This window comes from Amphibalanus amphitrite, unplaced genomic scaffold (genome assembly GCF_019059575.1).
Source record: "Amphibalanus amphitrite isolate SeventyFive unplaced genomic scaffold, NRLGWU_Aamphi_draft 000047F_arrow, whole genome shotgun sequence".
Lineage (NCBI taxonomy): Eukaryota > Metazoa > Arthropoda > Thecostraca > Balanomorpha > Balanidae > Amphibalanus > Amphibalanus amphitrite.
The window spans coordinates 372,102-389,892 of record NW_024881543.1 but is presented as its reverse complement, the minus strand read 5'-3'; the positions used below and the strand labels follow the sequence as shown (position 1 = coordinate 389,892).

Here is a 17,791-nt window from a genome sequence, read left to right as displayed (position 1 = left end):
GAAAACACCTAGAAAACACCCAGAAAACACCCGACAAACACCTAACAGACACCCCACAAAACCCCCGTTAGCCGAGCGAGCCGATCTGACAGCGCACCTTTCACACCTGAGAGGCTGTTTGCTGAGGTGCTCGAAGAACGCGTCCTGACACTCGCGCGACGCAAAGTCAATCTGCAGCTTCTTGCCGCCCAGCGCCCGGCCGCGCATTTCAATGACGGCTACCTGCGCCGGCGACGCCTGGGGACGAGACAGGTCACAGGTCAGGTTAGACGTCCTATCAGGTCAGGTCGGTAGCTCAGATTGAGGAATCACAAGCAACTGTGGATCAGCTTGAATGCGTATTCACGTTTTCTATCAAAGACCTTACGATTATTACAATCTTGTTGGTTTATTGGGGCTTAAGGGCGCGCCGACTACAAGGTCATTTTGCGCCCAGATTATTACAATCAAAAGGAGTCGATTCACATAGCATCGGATGTATAGTTAGAGTTTAACCCATCCTTCGAACATCCTGGATTAAAAACTAGCTCCCTCGTCCCACTCATCACCGCACCACTCACCGACTCAAATGTGACGAGCGCGTGTCCCCGTGCGCGGTTGATGTCGCACGCCACGACGCTGCCGAACTTGCTGAACTGCCGCGCCAGGTACTTGTCGGTGATGGCGTCCGCCACACCGTCAATCCACACGCAGTTGGTCGGCATCGAGCGGCCAAAGCCCAGCTTCGCCTGACGGCAGAGAGATAACAGTCAGGACCAGAGTGAGAGCCAAAGGACTACGAGCGAGAAACACGGGACTACGGGGGCCACGCGTCAGGCTCAAACACAAGACGTAGTCCCAAGACGTAGTCAGTGAGGAATACGCCCACACATGTATCGATAACTCCTAACTCTGTCCCAGTTCGCCCCACAGGGACGTCTGACCCCGTGGGAGATTCCGTCGGAGGAGATCCGGGTGGCAGCGGGGCGCGAGCTCTCCCCCTGTCTGTTCGGAGCGAGTCTCGGACCGGGACACGCCTGGGGAGCGTGCCTGGGCCCAGGTCATTAGTGGACAGGCCGGCGCCGGTCCCCCGGGCTCTGTACCAATCAGTGCGGCCAGTGCCCGTCCTGGACGGCACTGCTGGTCCGGGCCAGAGCACACTGCTGGTCCGTCCGGGCCAGAGCACGGCTGGGACGGGGAGGGGGCGGAGGCGGGAGACACGCACTGCTGGAGGGAAGACAGACAGGAAATGGGAACAGATACCGAGAGGAAGTGAGGTGGGTTCGAGACAAAAATAGTCCAGATGAGATGTACAGTGAAATGCAGTTCGTAGTCTAAAAAAAAAGTGTGAGCGGGGAATTGGAGGACCGAAAAGACTGGAAACAAAAAGAACAGTGTAGAAGGTCAGTAAAAACATAGGCGGTGGTATCCCCCGGCTTTGGCTGGCCACAGTTTCCGGCCTGGTAGTCCCCACTCCGCCCAGTGGTAAATGTTTATCGAACACTATCGCGACTGACCGACAAATGACAAACTCAGGCCACTGGAGAGATAGCCGGGTCGCCGATGGCGAGTTTAAATTGGCAGTGTAAAGGCCGGTGGCCAGGATTACATCCGGGACCCGAGGAGTCACGCGCATGTCGAAGAACATAAAGGGAAAATATGTTAAGTCGTTACACATGTGAAGTTGAGGAATTGGATTTATAGCAAAAACGTAAAAAATCAACAGAAACACACACAGTGCACACAGGGTCAAGAGGAGCTAAAAGTCGCCGAAACATGCCAACGTCACATACGTCTCAGTCAAAGAGTCACACCAGTCACAGAGGTCCCACCTCGCCGAGGCCGGTACGTACCACGCAGCCGCCCAGCTCGGCCCCGTCCATGGCACGCATGGCCTTCACCACCGACTCGATGTCGGTGAACTGGAGGAACGCGAACGGCGCCGCCGACTGCTGCTTTTTGATGTCCACCTCCTGCGGGAAGATAGAGCAGACAGCGTTAGTCGTGATATAAAGGAGGCAGAGTCAGGGGTATGGGCAGGTGCGTAACGCTAAGAGAGGAAGTTTGGTTGAGTTGGGTGTGTGGATGTTACAACTTCGGTGCTACGATTGAGGAAGTTTCTCGGAAGAGGGGGTTTTACACGAGCTGGTGAACTTTTAGTACGCACACGTTTCTCGACCGGTGTGGAGCAAAGTTATCAGAGCAGCACACAATTACGCAGCTAGCCGAGCTGTTGAAATGTTTAAATAGCTCGGCGCCCTCTCCGCATCCACCGACGAGTTTTACATCATTTCCATTCCTCGGCTGCTGAGACTCGGAGCCCTGCTGACTTTGTTAACCAAACACACGGCGGCCCAAAGTAGACACAGGATGGTAAACCTCCAGGTCACGTCGGCCGCGGAGACCGCTCCCGCCGCCGACCGGTAATCTGCAGCCAGCCGCGGGCCGGGCCGGCTGGTCTGATTACAAGCCATTCGCATTAGCTCGGCAGCGGCTCAGTTCGTGATGCGACCGCGTTTCCTCGTTTGGACAGTCAGCCGATTTAGCCTGTTTACGAAGCGTGCCAGTTCGCGTCGGAGCCTTCGTCCCCCGCCCCTCCCCGTCCCATACCTGTAGCAGCAGGTATCAACGTGCGGGGCGTTTTCCTTTCGACCTCTACCCACCCACTTTCCCACTATCTGTCTGGTGACCCTTGCGGGTCTGTTCGGCCCAGACCAGGCCCTGGGGAGGGGCAGGGTGGGTGGGTGGGTGGGTGGCGCCACAGCCGGCGGGACAGTCCGCTGCGTCACAGCCGCCCGGGCAGCTGTGTCCGAGAGGGGAGAAGGGGAGGCAGAGCTGCCGCAGTACGGCGCCAGCCACTGACCCGCGGATACGCCCCCTTCCCAGAGCAATACCCCTTCCTCTCCCTCACAGGCTTCCCATAGCAAGTTACAAAGAGCGGCGCACTGGAGCTTGATTGGTAGTAAGACTTGTATATTACGTCCTAATTCCAGCTCGACCTTCAAATGCCGTTTGGCTCGCCCACGCCCTGGACACATATCTACTGCACAGTGCACACCCAGTACCCCCTCAGCCCGTAAGTCCTTCCCCAATCCATGTACTCACAATGATTTCGCCGAACTTTTCGAAGGCCTTCCTCAGCTCCGTCTGCTTCACATCCTTGTCCAGGTTGCCGATGAAGAGGGTGCGCGTCGCCTTCGGGTGGTACTCGTCCAGCTTCGTCTCACACTGACGCGAGAACAGCCTGCGGCGAACGCGGCGCGTCAGAGACAGCCTCCCCGGCGACTGGTGGGCCCCGCCGCGCACACAGAGCCGGCGAGCGCCGCCGGCCGGCCGGCCCAGCGCCAATCAACTCATAGCGGCGACGCGGCTATGGAAGGTTAGGACCCTGCCCGGGCGCCACTGAACGTGACCGGAGCAAAGGGAGACGGGGGTCGGAGATAGATAAATCACCCCGCCGACAGACGCGGGGCAGACCCTGACTAGGGGTGGTGCGAAGGGGAGTGTAGGAACGGGCGCGCCGCTGGCAGGAGAGCCGAGAGGCGCGAACGGCAGTCGTCGACTGCGACGGACGGCGAGTGGAGCAGAGAGTGGGCGAGAAGTGAGCTAAGGAATCCGTGCGGAGTGCCAACGGCTACGAGGATTATCCGATCACGCACTCCTTAACGCCGACATGGCCGCCGGCGAGTGGAGCGGAGAGCGAGCGAGAAGGCAGGGAAGCTGTGGGGAGTACCAACGGCTACAAGGATTCTATGGTCAGGCATACTAACGCCGGCACGGCAGGTGAGGCGTATCGAGCACGGCTCGGGGGTACGTACAGCGGAGTGCGGTTCCTTGGCGGCGACACCACGAGGATGGTCGCCCGGCGACTGACGCGGCGCCACCATGAGGATGGTTTCCCCGGCGACTGACGCGCATCTATTCAGAGGCATATTAAGCGCACACGCAATCGTAAAGGAAACCGGGGAGCCTGGTAGGCACGCTTTGAAGGGTCGTGCAACGCGGCACCCCAACCTGCGACGCGATACACACATAACACCTGGTTCCGGCCACCCTACAACTCATGCACACACATCAGGTCCGCCGCCGACCCCTCGGCTACTCTGCAACTGCAATGCGTCCGACGCCCCGGCAACTCCGCACTGCAAATACATCAGGCCCGCTGCCGACGCCTCGGCTACTCTGCAACTCACGCACATACATACTCATGCACATGCATCAGGTCCGCCGCCGACGCCTCGGCACGCACATACATCAGGTCCGCCGCCGACGCCTCGGCACGCACATGCATCAGGTCCGCCGCCGACGCCTCGGCTACTCTGCAGTAGAGATGTCCTCGGATATAACTTTTCGGTATACCGATACCATACTGATACCAACTCGGTACTTGCTAATTGATTCCTAATGTGTTCGGTATTTTGTTGGTATAATGCACCCTAGGTTGGTACTTGGTTTGGTATCGGTATTCCGACTTTCCGTAGTCGACGTCCTACTCTGCGCCGCACATACATCAGGTCCGCCGCCGACGCCTCGGCACCCACACGCATCAGGTCCGCCGCCGACGCCTCGGCACCCACACGCATCAGGTCCGCCGCCGACGCCTCGGCTACGCTGCTGTAGAGATGTCCTCGGATACAACTTTCGGTATACCGATACCATACTGATACCAACTCGGTACTTGGTATTTGATTCCTAATGTGTTCGGTATTTTGTTGGTATAATGCACCCTAGGTTGGTACTTGGTTTGGTATCGGTATTCCGATTTTCCGTAGTCGACGTCCTACTCGGCACTGCACATACATCAGGTCCGCCGCCGACGCCTCGGCACGCACAGGCATCAGGTCCGCCGCCGACGCCTCGGCTACTCTGCAGTAGAGATGTCCTCGGATATAACTTTTCGGTATACCGATACCATCCTGATACCAACTCGGTACTTGCTAATTGATTCCTAATGTGTTCGGTATTTTGTTGGTATAATGCACCCTAGGTTGGTACTTGGTTTGGTATCGGTATTCCGATTTTCCGTAGTCGACGTCCTACTCTGCACCGCACATGCATCAGGTCCGCCGCCGACGCCTCGGCACCCACACGCATCAGGTCCGCCGCCGACGCCTCGGCTACTCTGCTGTAGAGATGTCCTCGGATACAACTTTCGGTATACCGATACCATACTGATACCAACTCGGTACTTGGTATTTGATTCCTAATGTGTTCGGTATTTTGTTGGTATAATGCACCCTAGGTTGGTACTTGGTTTGGTATCGGTATTCCGATTTTCCGTAGTCGACGTCCTACTCTGCACCGCACATACATCAGGTCCGCCGCCGACGCCTCGGCACGCACACGCATCAGGTCCGCCGCCGACGCCTCGGCTACTCTGCAGTAGAGATGTCCTCGGATACAACTTTTCGGTATACCGATACCATACTGATACCAACTCGGTACTTGGTATTTGATTCCTAATGTGTTCGGTATTTTGATGGTATAATGAACCATAGGCTGGTACTTGGTTTGGTATCGGTATTCCGTTTTTCCGTAGTTGACATCAATACACTGCACTGCACATACAACAGGTCCGCCACCGACGCCTCGGCTACTCTGCAACCCACGCACACACATCAGGTTCGCCGACAACGCCCCGGCCACTCCGCAAATCACGCACATACATCAGGTCCGCCGCCGACGCCTCGGCTACTCTGCAACTCATGCACATGCATCAGGTCCGCCGCCGACGCCTCGGCCCCTCTGCTACTCATGCACACACATCAGGCCCGCCGTCGTATAGCCTCAGCCACCCCGTAAAATCTGCACCGGCATGGGTCGAGAATATGGTATGGCAGGCATGGCACGCGCCACACCAACTTAAAAGATGGTATGGCAATGCCATACCAACTTTTCAGGGTAACAGCTACGAAATTTAAGGATTTCAGTTTGATAAGAATAAAACACGATAGTATTGTTTCGAGCAACTGGCGCCATACCAACTTTGAAAACAATTCTCCACCCATGTTCGCACGTACATGAGGTCCGCCGCCGACGCCTCGGCTACTCTGCAACTCACACACATGCATCAGGTCCGCCGCCGACGCCTCGGTTACTCTGCAACGGCACATACATCAGGTCCGCCGCCGACGCTTCGGCTACTCTGCAACTCACGCACACGCATCAGGTCCGCCACTGACGCCTCGGCTACGCTACACCCCTTGCACGTAAGTACCTACATCAGGACCGCCGCCGACGCCTCAGCTACTCTGCAACTCATGCACATACATCGGGCCCGCCGCCGACGCCTGGGCTGCACTGTAACCCCTGCACACATCGGGTCCGCCACCGGCGCCTCGGCTAATCTGCAACCCATGCACACGCATCAGGCCTGCCGCCGACGCCTCGGCTACTCTGCAACTTACAGGCGCCAGGTGCGCCGCCGTCACCTCGGCCCTCTGCAACACGGTAGGCACTTAGCTTACTAAAGCGCATTTTAGTGACATCAGAGCCTGAGTCGATCGCCGGCGACCTGGTCACTCGTGGAGGTGTTCACCGCCGTACCGTACAACACGGAACGCAGACCATTTAGTCACGCCGGCGATTCGATCGGAGTCTGGCAGGCGTAGTTCAGACACGCTATTGTCATCGCATATAACATCTTGCCACGAAACCTGACACGAACCTGCCTGGGAGCCGCTTCAATAGCGAGATAAAGCAGCACTTGTTGACGAGGCAACGTGGCGGGGTTGGTTAGATGGGATAAGGCCCCTTGTCAAAACAGACCACGCATTTCGAGAAGCGCTTCCGAACGCAACCTGATGGACATACGCTGCCGCAGAAACACATCTCAGCCAGTCACCTTGGAGGCTCGGTTTAGCACTCAAGGAGTCTCTTTGTGAAAAGGTCTCAAAGTATTTTCTAAGTGGCCGCCTCCGTATTTCTGCAAATCGGCATACGCATACATCCGGTCCGGCGCCGACGCCTCGACCACTCTGTCTACACTACACACCTGGTCCGCTGCCGACGCCTCGGCTACTCTGTCTACACTACACACCTGGTCCGCTGCCGACGCCTCGGCCACTCTGTCTACACTACACACCTGGTCCGCTGCCGACGCCTCGGCCACTTTGCGCTTAACACATACGCACACACACACACACACACACACACACACGCACCCCCCCCCCACACACACACACATACACACCCGGTCTGCGTCATGCATCGGCTGCTCTGCAACTCGACAGGCATCTAGCTATCGACAGACTATGAACTTCTTTCGTCCAATGTCTGAAATACTGGGCTCAACGGTGGCAGACGAGACCGAACGAACAATCCGCACACACTGAGAAAACAGTTTCTCCTTTTTCGGTCTCAGAGATCAGTTTCGGGCTAATGTCCCCGATTCAAAACAGATCACACATTTTGAGAATATTTTCTGAGCAACGCCATTGATCGCAGAAACAGAGCTCAGTCGGTACCTATTTTCGGTGTCAAGCTTTTAAAAATTAGTCTTACTATGAAACCAGTTTCCAGTCCGAACCCCAGTTTCGGTATCGCTTGAATCCAGTATTCGGGTACATGAGCCCTTAGGAAGCCTTACTGAAACCGTTTTAAAATCAGACACATTTGAGGCTGGTTTTCAGCGCTCAATTGAGTCTTTATATTCAAACTGCTCTCAAAGTGTATTCTGAGTGCAGGAATCGAGCAAGCACAGACAAAATGCATGCAAGATCATGCCCGGACACAACTACACCGACTACGCCGCTGCCTGCCGGCTCCCCACTCTCGAGACTCCGAGTAAGCGTCGCGACACTGCAATCTGCGGCAAGCTGGCAGCCGACACTTTCGCGAACCCTGCCCACCCACGGTAACCCGTGCGAGCAGCTGCCAAATGTGAGTCCCCATATGCGCTGGCAATGCAAAGTTGTCATCCCGCAGGCCAGAACGGAGCGGCAGAAAAGTCATCGGCGCCCGTGCTCACAGGCCTCATGAACAGCACGTGATTCTTAGGTAGGGGTAGGTGCGTTTAAAGTACCCTAACAATGCACCGTTCCTACTTTCCGTGAGGCACTGTGCTTTGCGTGCGGTGCCATCACAGCACCGGAATCTATGCACAACCTTTTCTACCAGTCATTCACGGCCACATGGCCATACAAACCCCATACTGAACGTGACCGGAGCAAAGGGAGACGGGGGTCGGAGATAGATAAATCACCCCGCCGACAGACGCGGGGCAGACCCTGACTAGGGGTGGTGCGAAGGGGAGTGTAGGAACGGGCGCGCCGCTGGCAGGAGAGCCGAGAGGCGCGAACGGCAGTCGTCGACTGCGACGGACGGCGAGTGGAGCAGAGAGTGGGCGAGAAGTTTCCCACCCACCCTCACCTATTTAATAGATGCGACTTCGAGATTCGTCAAACCTGCATATCCTTAATCCCGACCATATACCTCGTCGTTATCACTCCGTCGGTGCGTTTTTTAGGGGCCGTCCTACCCTACAAACGAGCCGACGCGAGTGGTTTCGGCCGCTGACAGCCAACTGAGGCGAACGCTTGGTGATAGTGGCGCGGGCAACGGGGGCCTAACACAAAGTGCTCGCGGAAGACGGGCTGAAAGGCTGCCCGCCCGCGCTGTCGCCCAGCCGGTCAGAACGGACGCAGAAATGGAACAGAATAAATGGATCTGGTGAAAAATGACGTCGGAGACGGGGCGGGGAGGCAGGGTGGCGTGCTGCCGCCGGCCGAGCACCGAGGCGGCGCGGGCGGGCGGGCGTGGGGAACGGGAGGCCACTGTACGGGAGCCGTGCGGCGCGACTGCACGACGTCCATCACTGAAGGGTGCGAGGTCCGGCCGGTAGCAGTCCGTCCGGCACCTACCGGGGCACTCACGACTGACCCGGATACGGACTACGGGTCACTGAGGTACAGACTACAGGTGACTGGGGTACGGATACGGGTCACTGAGGTACAGACTACAGGTGACTGGGGTACGGATACGGGTCACTGATGTACGGACTACAGGTGACTGGGGTACGGATACGGGTCACTGATGTACGGACTACCTGAGGTGCGGACCACAGGTGGCTGGGCTACGGACCACAAGTGACTGGGGTGCGGACAGCAGGCTGCTGAGATAGGGGGTACGAACAGGTGACTGGGGCACCAACTTGACAGTCCGGTGAGACGGGACAAGAGCTCGACAAGTTAGGCAGAAACTCTAACCAACAGTGCAGACGGCAAACTAGATGCAGCGCAACACTGACTCAGCCACACTACGACAAGCTGTAGTCACCATCTCCACACCCACATCCCTCACAAAACAGCCACTATCCCTCCCTCCCAAATAGCCCACCGGCCCTCACCTATGGTCCGAGTCGTCCACCTCAAAACCATCGTAGAGCGCGACCTCGATCTTGCTGCCGAAGAAGCTCTTGTCATGCGACACATTGAGCGCCTTTTCGGCGTCCTCGGGCTTCTTGAAACAAACGATGGCGTAGCGCTCGGCACCCTGGCCGATTATTTTTACCGTGGTGACCTTCCCGTGCTTCTTGTACTCGTGGAACAGGCCGTCCTTCAGTGAGGTATCTGCCGGAAGAGAGGGAGGGGAGTGTCAGAGGGGTGGAGACAGTTGACACGTGGGGCGGCAACCTAGAAAGCAAGGTTTACTAAAATACACAAAGCATTCAAATGCTCATTCAACTAGCAGCCGCATTCATTCAAGAAACATTGCAATGACCCCACCCAATCCCAGTAAATCACCCAAGTGACAGCATATCACCACCAGCCACCCGCCCGCGATCAGCCGACACCCGCTCGACGCTGCCCGCCCCTCTCTGACAGCCGCCCGTCACTGCCGTCAGCCCGGCAGGGCCATCGGCTGTCACAGCTCGACTATTTCAGTCCCGGGCGACCCCCGGCGACCCGTCCGGACCCGCAGCGGCCCGGAGCGGCCCGGAGCGGATCCCGTTGCAGCCCCGGCGCCGGAAACAGCTCCCCAGTCCCGGCCCGGGTCGGTAGGTTCGGTCCGAGCCGCCGCCAGCTGAGAGATCGGCCGCAGCTCCGCGGCTCCAGGCAAGACGGCGGCGGCGATTCAGAGCTACACGTCTAGCTACCCAGCAAGAAGACCATTCGAGGGCGACCATCCGTTAACGGTCGCTAACAGCGGCACCGATCTCCACCCCGCCGCCCACATTACACAGTCAATAGCACTGCTGTGTCAGAAATAGGCGTGGCACGTTGCAGCACGGCAGGTCGACCGGTGAGTCATCTACCACAGGGGTAGAGGGACACGTCAGTTCCAGACTGGGCACGTGGCGGGCGCAGTTCGGAGCGTGTTCCAGCCGGTAGCCGTATCGACTGCCGTCCCGTAGTCCGGTTAGCTCCTGTATTGAATCGTGCGGCGCCCCGACGGCGGCGGCGGAGGCGGCGGCTGTCTGCCGCTGCATTCCATCAACAATGCAGCCGGCCGGCCGGCGGTCGCTGTGTGTCCGCTGCACGGGCTCTGCCGGTGAATTAACCAGGCGTCCGGCGGCCCGCCGGCACGCGTCAGTCGGGAAGTCCAGCGGCGATATGCAACTTACATCACGCCGCGGCCTTTCGCCGCCGCTGACGGAGCTCCAGAGCGGCCCGGACCGGGCGGGCGGATTTCACTGCAGACCGCAGCTCCGAGCCGCCGGCACATGAGCTGGACGGTGAGCGGGTTGGCACGTCACCCCCGCGAGCAGCTCGAATATCCTTTGCAAGGGGGACATCAGCAGTAGGTACCCCATCTATATGTGGATTGCGGAGTGGAGTGCACTGGGATCGTGAGTCATTCGCTCGTGTTATGAACGGATGCGCAAATACCTACCATGATGATGATTTGTGCTTCGGGACGACGCAATGTGAACACCATTACTGCGCTTCATAGCCATTTTTGCATCAGCCGGAGCGCGCAGCTATGTCGACATCAATCCGCCCGAGCATCCCGTCCGTCCATCTGTACGGATCAGCGCATCGCTCCCTCCGACAGTCCATCAGTAGGTGCACTAAGCCACGGACCGAAGCCAATCAATACACCGGCGTACGACACACAGCGAGCCAGCTGGCGGCGCGCGGACTGCGCCGTGCAAGACCGACTTCCCCGGCCACGGCTGATCACTGATCAGAGATACTCCCCGAACCAATCTCACGTGCTCCCGCGTGTGCGTTCTACGCCGGCTTACCGGACCAGATTTCATTAGAGCACCGGCCGGATCAACAAACAGGGAGGAAACATCACTGGAAGGAGGATATACCTGCGCCGTGTGGGGACAGTCACATGTCAACACGCGTGTCCAGCGCATCGCGAGGACTGCTCACTGTCCGGCCTGCCAGACGCATATCCGGCCAGACACACGGCGTTTGGTCATCGGGGCAGTGCAGAGGAGGACCAGTCGAAGACACGAGATACCTATTGAAACTGATGCTATGGCGGTCAATGCTTGATTGTTTATGAAGCACAGCCGTATGGTGTTAATTTAACGCGATTCATGAAGGTAAGTCAATGAGTGGAGAAGTTTTTTTTTATTTAGGATTGACTGATATACTTCATCAACACAGAACCCTTGAGCATTTTATGAGTGACATCGCATTCCACCTTCATACTTTTACCCCACAAAGCTCAGTCCACTAAGTGTCTCCATACCAGTTATAACTGGTTCCGACCAGCCTCCCGCGTACCACCAAACTGTGTGCCGTGAGTCGGCCGATCCGGCCCAGGGGCCACCACAAGTGCGCAGCTCTAGTCTGGGAACCTATGACCACTGGCCGTGACCGACAAAATGCACCGTCAGCGCCGGCGGCTGGGGTTAGGGCGAGGCGCCAAAACGAGGAGACGGATGGCAATAACAGCGCATAAAGGCTGCACGTCGATCGTGCTCAAACGCCTCTGAGCCATCCATCGGTGGAGCCCCCGCCGAAGGGCGTAGTCCCGGCCGACCTGACAGCCGCCCCAGAGGTGAGTCACCGCTCCGTGCTGACCGTGATCCAGTCTGGACGGACCCGCCCCACCCTCCCCGTCACCCCCGGCGCCTGTCCTCCCCCTCCCCCTACAGTCACCGGTGCCGGACGCCGGCAGCATCCGCCTGAAGGCATTGCATTTCTGCAGCTCTGATTTGCGTCACAGTGCCATCACAGGAAGGCTCTATTGCATAGCCTCAAAACCAGATAATGAACAGTTCTTCTGGACGGTACGGAGCATCATCGCATTTCGTATTGGGTAATACGCAGCCAAAGGAATAATGAGCTGCAAGCAATCGATCGTTGGACTTCTATGAAATGGTCGACATCGACACGAATACTGATGTGAAAAACTGAAAAAAAACATTTCCAGCAATTCACCAGGGCCGATAACAACCATCGACTTTCTACAGCCAATCAGTACAAACGTCATCGAGCTTTCTGCAAACCAAACAACTGTGACACCACACACAGCCTTCGACTCAAGGTGTTTTACTTTCTCCCCTGCACAGTTTTTCCCGGGCTCCTTGTGGGGACGAAAGGCGCAGGTGTTTGCCGCCGCTCTGCAGGCATTTCGAGCCGAGCTCAGCCGCGCCGGATCCGCTGCCCGGCTTTCACTGGCTGCGCCGTACCTCGAGTGCGGCAATCGCCGAGCTCGACCGCCGGCGAAACTTTCCCACCGGCTGCAGCGCAGTCGGGAGCCGGGGCAGCTCGCTGATCCCGTCCCGCCGACAGTGTTCAGAGGAAGCCGACCGGGCCGCGCCGGCGGCGGCCGCCCGCTCCAAGGCCGCCCCCGCCCCCGCCGGTCCCGCGCCGCCAAACGGCCCTGAAAATATCGCCGTCGCCGCCCGGCTGGATTTAGCAGGGCGGCTGCGGGCGGCGCCAGCGGCACCGGCCGTCCAGCCGACCGGCCGGCCGGTCGGGCCGACGACCTACTTGGCCGAGCGGCGGCGGGGCTGGGGGGGGGAGGGGGAGGGGGCGGCGGTGACGTCCGTCGGCCGGTATCGATCGCCGGTCACGCCACCGGCCGCCGGCCACTGGTCGGTATGGAGCCGCGCCGCGCCGCGCCGCTGACCGCCCGTCCCGCCGCACACGGTGACTCAGCCGCCCGGTGTGTCACCTCGCCGGCAGGTGAGGCGGCCCGTACACGGAGCTGACGTGTCCCGCAGAGCCGCGCCACCTGCCCCGCCCTGACCGTGTGACCGCGGCGCGGGCCGCCCCCGCCACGGCACCACTCTGCGGACGGCTCTGTAGTCAGTGCACAGTGCACGGCGGGCCCCGGCCGCGGCCTCCGCTGCGCCGCGGCAGCTGCGCCACACGACCACGACCACACCGCCGCGCCGCGCCGCCATGGCTTCGTCCAGCTGACATACTTTCCGCTCCGGCTGGCAGCTGCGGCCCGCCAGTCCCCACAGGTCGGGGAAAGGCAGCGCAGCAGCAGCCAGACGGCTAGAGCTCCAGCGCAGACAGCTCCTTAGTCACCCGGCTACAGAGCCGCAGCGCAACCCCACGGCTGGCAGTCTGCAGTCGCAACACGGAGACAGACACACTTGTAGACAGGCGTGTGGACTTCCAGGCAGTCTCCGACCGGACTGTCTCTCAGGTCCGCTCCGCTCTACCCCTCCCGCTCGGCGCAGTTTCTGTCGCTCGGAGACGGGACGTCATTCCGGTTCATGTGCTCGGCCAGCCAATATCGCCTGACGAGTGGGAGCGTTCCGGTCGGTCAGCTCCATACGGTACGCTCCAGCGCCCGCGGCCGGCCTCAGTTCCGTCTTCTGGAGCTGACCGGCTGCTCGACGGGCGCCGGCGCCGGCCGCGCTAGGAACATATGGAGGAGCACAATATAGCGCGGTACGGTACGGTACGGTACGGTACGGCATGGTATTGTAGGGAACTCAACAGGATAGGACGACGTCTCCGTACATTACCTACTGGCCGTGAAATTGGCAAGGTGGAAGAGGTCAAGGCGGTTCCGTCAGATGATTGATCACATATTCCGAGGGAAAACCCGTTGCTGTTGCCATTGGTGATAGATCGATACCAGCACGACTGCTGTCGACAATCACAGCGGAACACTCGCACCTGATCGGTGGTACCCAGTCAGTCTCCACGATCACACACAGCAACACCCCGGGCCAGGAAGACACCACACTGCGGTGTAAGTGTGTGGCACAGCGCAGATAGCGGTACGAGGAGGAAGGCACCAAGTACCGCCAGATACGACCTACGGTACGTGACATCGACCAGGTCACGCGCGCCAACTCACTCCACCGTCGGTGTCTAACCACCATCCGTCCTTCCGTCTCCGCTCGCCACTTCCTCCACTGAGAGCGCTCCTCTACCGCCCGCATCGTCTCCATCCAGGGCGCGCTCCTCCGCCCTGAGCAAACAGGACCAGCTCGCCAGAGGCAAAGAAACCGACAAAAACAACACAGCAGTCTCTTAATCATCCAAATTTATGCAGGGAAAAACAACGCCGCCGAAAGCCAATTTCGCCGTCGAGCGTTTTGTGTCCCTGCGGTGCTTTCGCTGGTTTCGGAAGCGCTCCGGTATTTCTACCTTGTATAATCGCCGCCAGAACTGAACCACGCACAAAGTTTTTTTTTCTCCTCAATAGAACCGTTTTCAATTTTCCGTCTACTACGCATTATTGCTAATTCGTAAACTTCGGCACTCGTATACGCAACAAACTCTTCCGCGAACACCACAGCGGCCTTCCTGTGGCCCAAGTTCCAACACAATCATTCTCACCTCACCCCCTCGCAAACCCTGCAGTCTTTTCACGAGTCCTGCATCTACCTGCCTACCATATCCCGTTCGTCTGTGCACTTCCCACCCCACTTCAGCCGTCCTTCCTTCCTTCCTTCCTTCCTTCCTTCCTTCCTTCCTCCTCTCCCACATCCTCCCACTCACCGCTGGAGCGTGCCGGCAGGTTCTTCACGTAGATGGCGATGGGCTTCCTGTCCTCGGTGCCGTTGGGCTGAGGGGATGACGAGCCGATGCCGGAGCTCACGCTGCCCGACTGGTTGTTGGAGGCGGCGACCGCGGCCACTGCCGACGACAGCCCGCCGCGCTTGTTCCTCCTGAAGGGGACACGAGTGAAGATGGTCAGCGGAGGGTGGGTGGTGGGTGGTGGGGAGTCACGACATGTTCACAGACAGGAGACATGAGAGCCAGCAGGGGAATGTGAGAGACGAGTGGTGAGGCGAATAACGGTTAGTCAGTGGGTGGATGCTGACAATGGGTACAACGTTTGGGACTATAACCAAGACTAGTCTCAGGTAAGACGTGGAGGAAAATACTCCGGCAAAACAGCAAGTCACGCCACACAAAACCAACCGAATAGTTACCATCACCGCAGCCACTACCAGGTGAAATCGGTATATGGAACACGCGACGGCAGAATGCAAACTCAACACACGAACACACCGACTACCTAAACTTCTAAGGCAAAGCCGACTTTGCAAGCTTTCCGGGCAGGCGGTAGCATCCGACACGAGGCACGAGGCCCCGCAGTCGACCGGCCGGCCCCAAAGATGTCATCATCACCGGACGAGAGTTATCGATCACTCCGGTAAAAATATCTCCCACCGCCGCGCCCGGCAGACCGACCCGACAGCGCGGGATCGATCCCTGCTGACGGCGCCGCACGCACAGGGCTCACAGGTGGAGTGGGGGGCAGGGGGGGAGGGTGGTCGATGCCTCCCGCGACAGGAGTGGTCGATAAGATAGCGCTAATGGTGTAGCTCTGTATTCAGTCAGCCAGTCAGTCCATGAGATTGCGTTCCCCAGGAGACCGAGCGGCCGGCTCTCCAAAGGGCAGCAGATATTTCAGTCTCCTCAGGAGACTGAGTGCCATACGGCACAGTTGACAGTATCCAGTTCCACAGTTCAACGTCCGGTCTACGGCAGTAGTTACTGATAGTCACTGATATAGATATAGGGGCGGCCCCTGTATCAGCTAACCAAACCGGCCCGGTCGACCGGTAAATATGCGATGTTTGAACGGCGGCGCGCCATCCATCCACCCGTCAGGGTGCCGTGCTCCCGTACCGTAGTCGATCAGGGACCTCCCTACCAAGCCCACGCCGCCAAGGACCCGGCGGGACCTCCGCAAAGCTCCGTCGCAGTCGACTATGGTACACTATCGACACACCCAAGCCGTGTCGGCCGGCTCCAGGCAGTGGCGCACGACTGGGCCCGAGGGCGGCCGTACCCAGAAATAATGACGGATGTGTGCCCGTTGGTCGTGCCGGCCACGCCCCGGGGCGGCCGGCGCGCCGCCGCCGAGGCGCAAAACAGCCTCGAAAGCCGGACACGGCCCGGCCGCCGGCTCACGACAGAATGGCGGTAACGAGCGGCACAGCGGCGCCCGGCTGTAACAAGCCCCGGTAACGAGAGCCAAGACAAATTAGTCACGAGGCACCGACAAAAATCGATCACCCAATTAGATGGCAGATCCCTGGCAGATCCCCGCGGGGAATCGATTCAGAATCGATCGGCCCGATCGGCCGCCATCAATGCAGTTGCCCGAGGGGAGCAGGATGGGGGCGAGGGAAACCCTTCCCCTCGTGTCAGTCTGGGAAGCCAGACGGGTGCGCTCAGCTGTCCGCCATCCGCAGTGTCGGGCCGGGCCGTCAATAGCAGCGCACCGGCTGTCGTGTCGCAGGGCGCAACTATTTCCTACCGGGCTGGCGGCCAGGCAGGCTGACCGAAATACACGGGTCGGTCGGGCCCGCCGCTCGGAGGGGGCGGCCGCTGCCAGCGGGCCCTGACGCGGCGCATTGCGACTTGACAGGACGGCCGGCACGTGCCAACAGCGCGGCCCGGCCGGCTCCCCTCCCTCCCTGTTTGTGTTCCGAGCTCGGCCAGCCGCCCGCCCCAGACTCCGGCCATCCGGCGGCGGCGGCGGCCAGCTGGGAGCGCCGCCCGTCGCCATGACAACGCGTCCGGATCGGCCGCCGGCCGCTGATTATGCGTTGCCATAGCGACGCGGCATGGCGGCGCGCTGTCCGGCCGGCTGATCTCGGTTCTGAGGACACAATCAGTGCCGGACACGGCGAGCCGATCCCTGCGGGCTGCCCGCAGAGAGCCTGGGCGCCATCGGGCAGCTCAGCTGGCTGACCGAGCCGAGTCGACTCCGGGCAGGCGTCACTCGGCAGCGCGGGACAGCCTCAGTCTGATCTACTGAAACGGAGCCCAGAGTTGACCCTAATCGCACTGATTTCCACAGAGAGGCGCCAGGGAGGCCCAGGCTGGCGGGGCGCCCGCCGAAATCGCCCGGCCACGGTTGGCGCGGCAGCATTCTATTCAGCCCTGTTCTATTATAATCTATCCCATCCTTTCCCATCTCGTCCCAAGTCGTCCCATATGCAGTCCGTCCGACTATCACCGATCGCCCCTGCAGTGTCGTGTCGCAGTCGCCAGTCGCTGTGTATCTGTCGGGCGGTCACCAGGCGGGGTCACTGACCCCAGCGTCTCAGCAGACACCGACCGGGCCGGTGGGCGGGAGGCACACGCCGGCCGCCGGGTTCACGGCGCACACACCTCGGACCGACCGGCCCATACAGCGCCACGGAGCCGTGTCAGCAGGGTCACATCTCACGTCGGTGACGGCGAGTTCGGATGGGACAGAACCCGCGCGCAGAGTTCACGGTATTGGGGCGTGAGAGCACAATCCAATCGTCAAAGCCGTGCTAAATATAGAGGGTACCTTGTCACAGCATTCGATTGATATTTGATTTTGCGTGATATCAGCGGAACAGGAGCAATTCCAACAAGGATCTAGTCCTTGTCGCAATGAAGCGCCGCGCTCTAAAGCATCCTAAGACCAGCATGATAGGGGCTCG

The 17,791-nt window shown here is 59.3% G+C and overlaps 1 protein-coding gene across 3 annotated transcripts in view; it reads right to left on the bottom strand.

The window, feature by feature from the left end:
• LOC122377563 (msx2-interacting protein-like) overlaps window positions 1–17,791 on the bottom strand; it is a 119,378-nt gene that overhangs the window by 14,232 nt on the left and 87,355 nt on the right. For 2 of the 3 annotated variants that reach the window (XM_043357702.1, XM_043357705.1), the window contains 6 exons: window positions 14,856–15,025; window positions 9,326–9,548; window positions 3,085–3,223; window positions 1,833–1,952; window positions 561–728; window positions 98–237 (listed from right to left, as the gene is read on the bottom strand). In XM_043357702.1, coding sequence (XP_043213637.1) covers window positions 98–237; window positions 561–728; window positions 1,833–1,952; window positions 3,085–3,223; window positions 9,326–9,548; window positions 14,856–15,025 — 960 coding nt within the window. The remainder of the gene's footprint in view (window positions 1–97; window positions 238–560; window positions 729–1,832; window positions 1,953–3,084; window positions 3,224–9,325; window positions 9,549–14,855; window positions 15,026–17,791) is intronic. The other variant, XM_043357704.1, reaches the window with a different exon arrangement.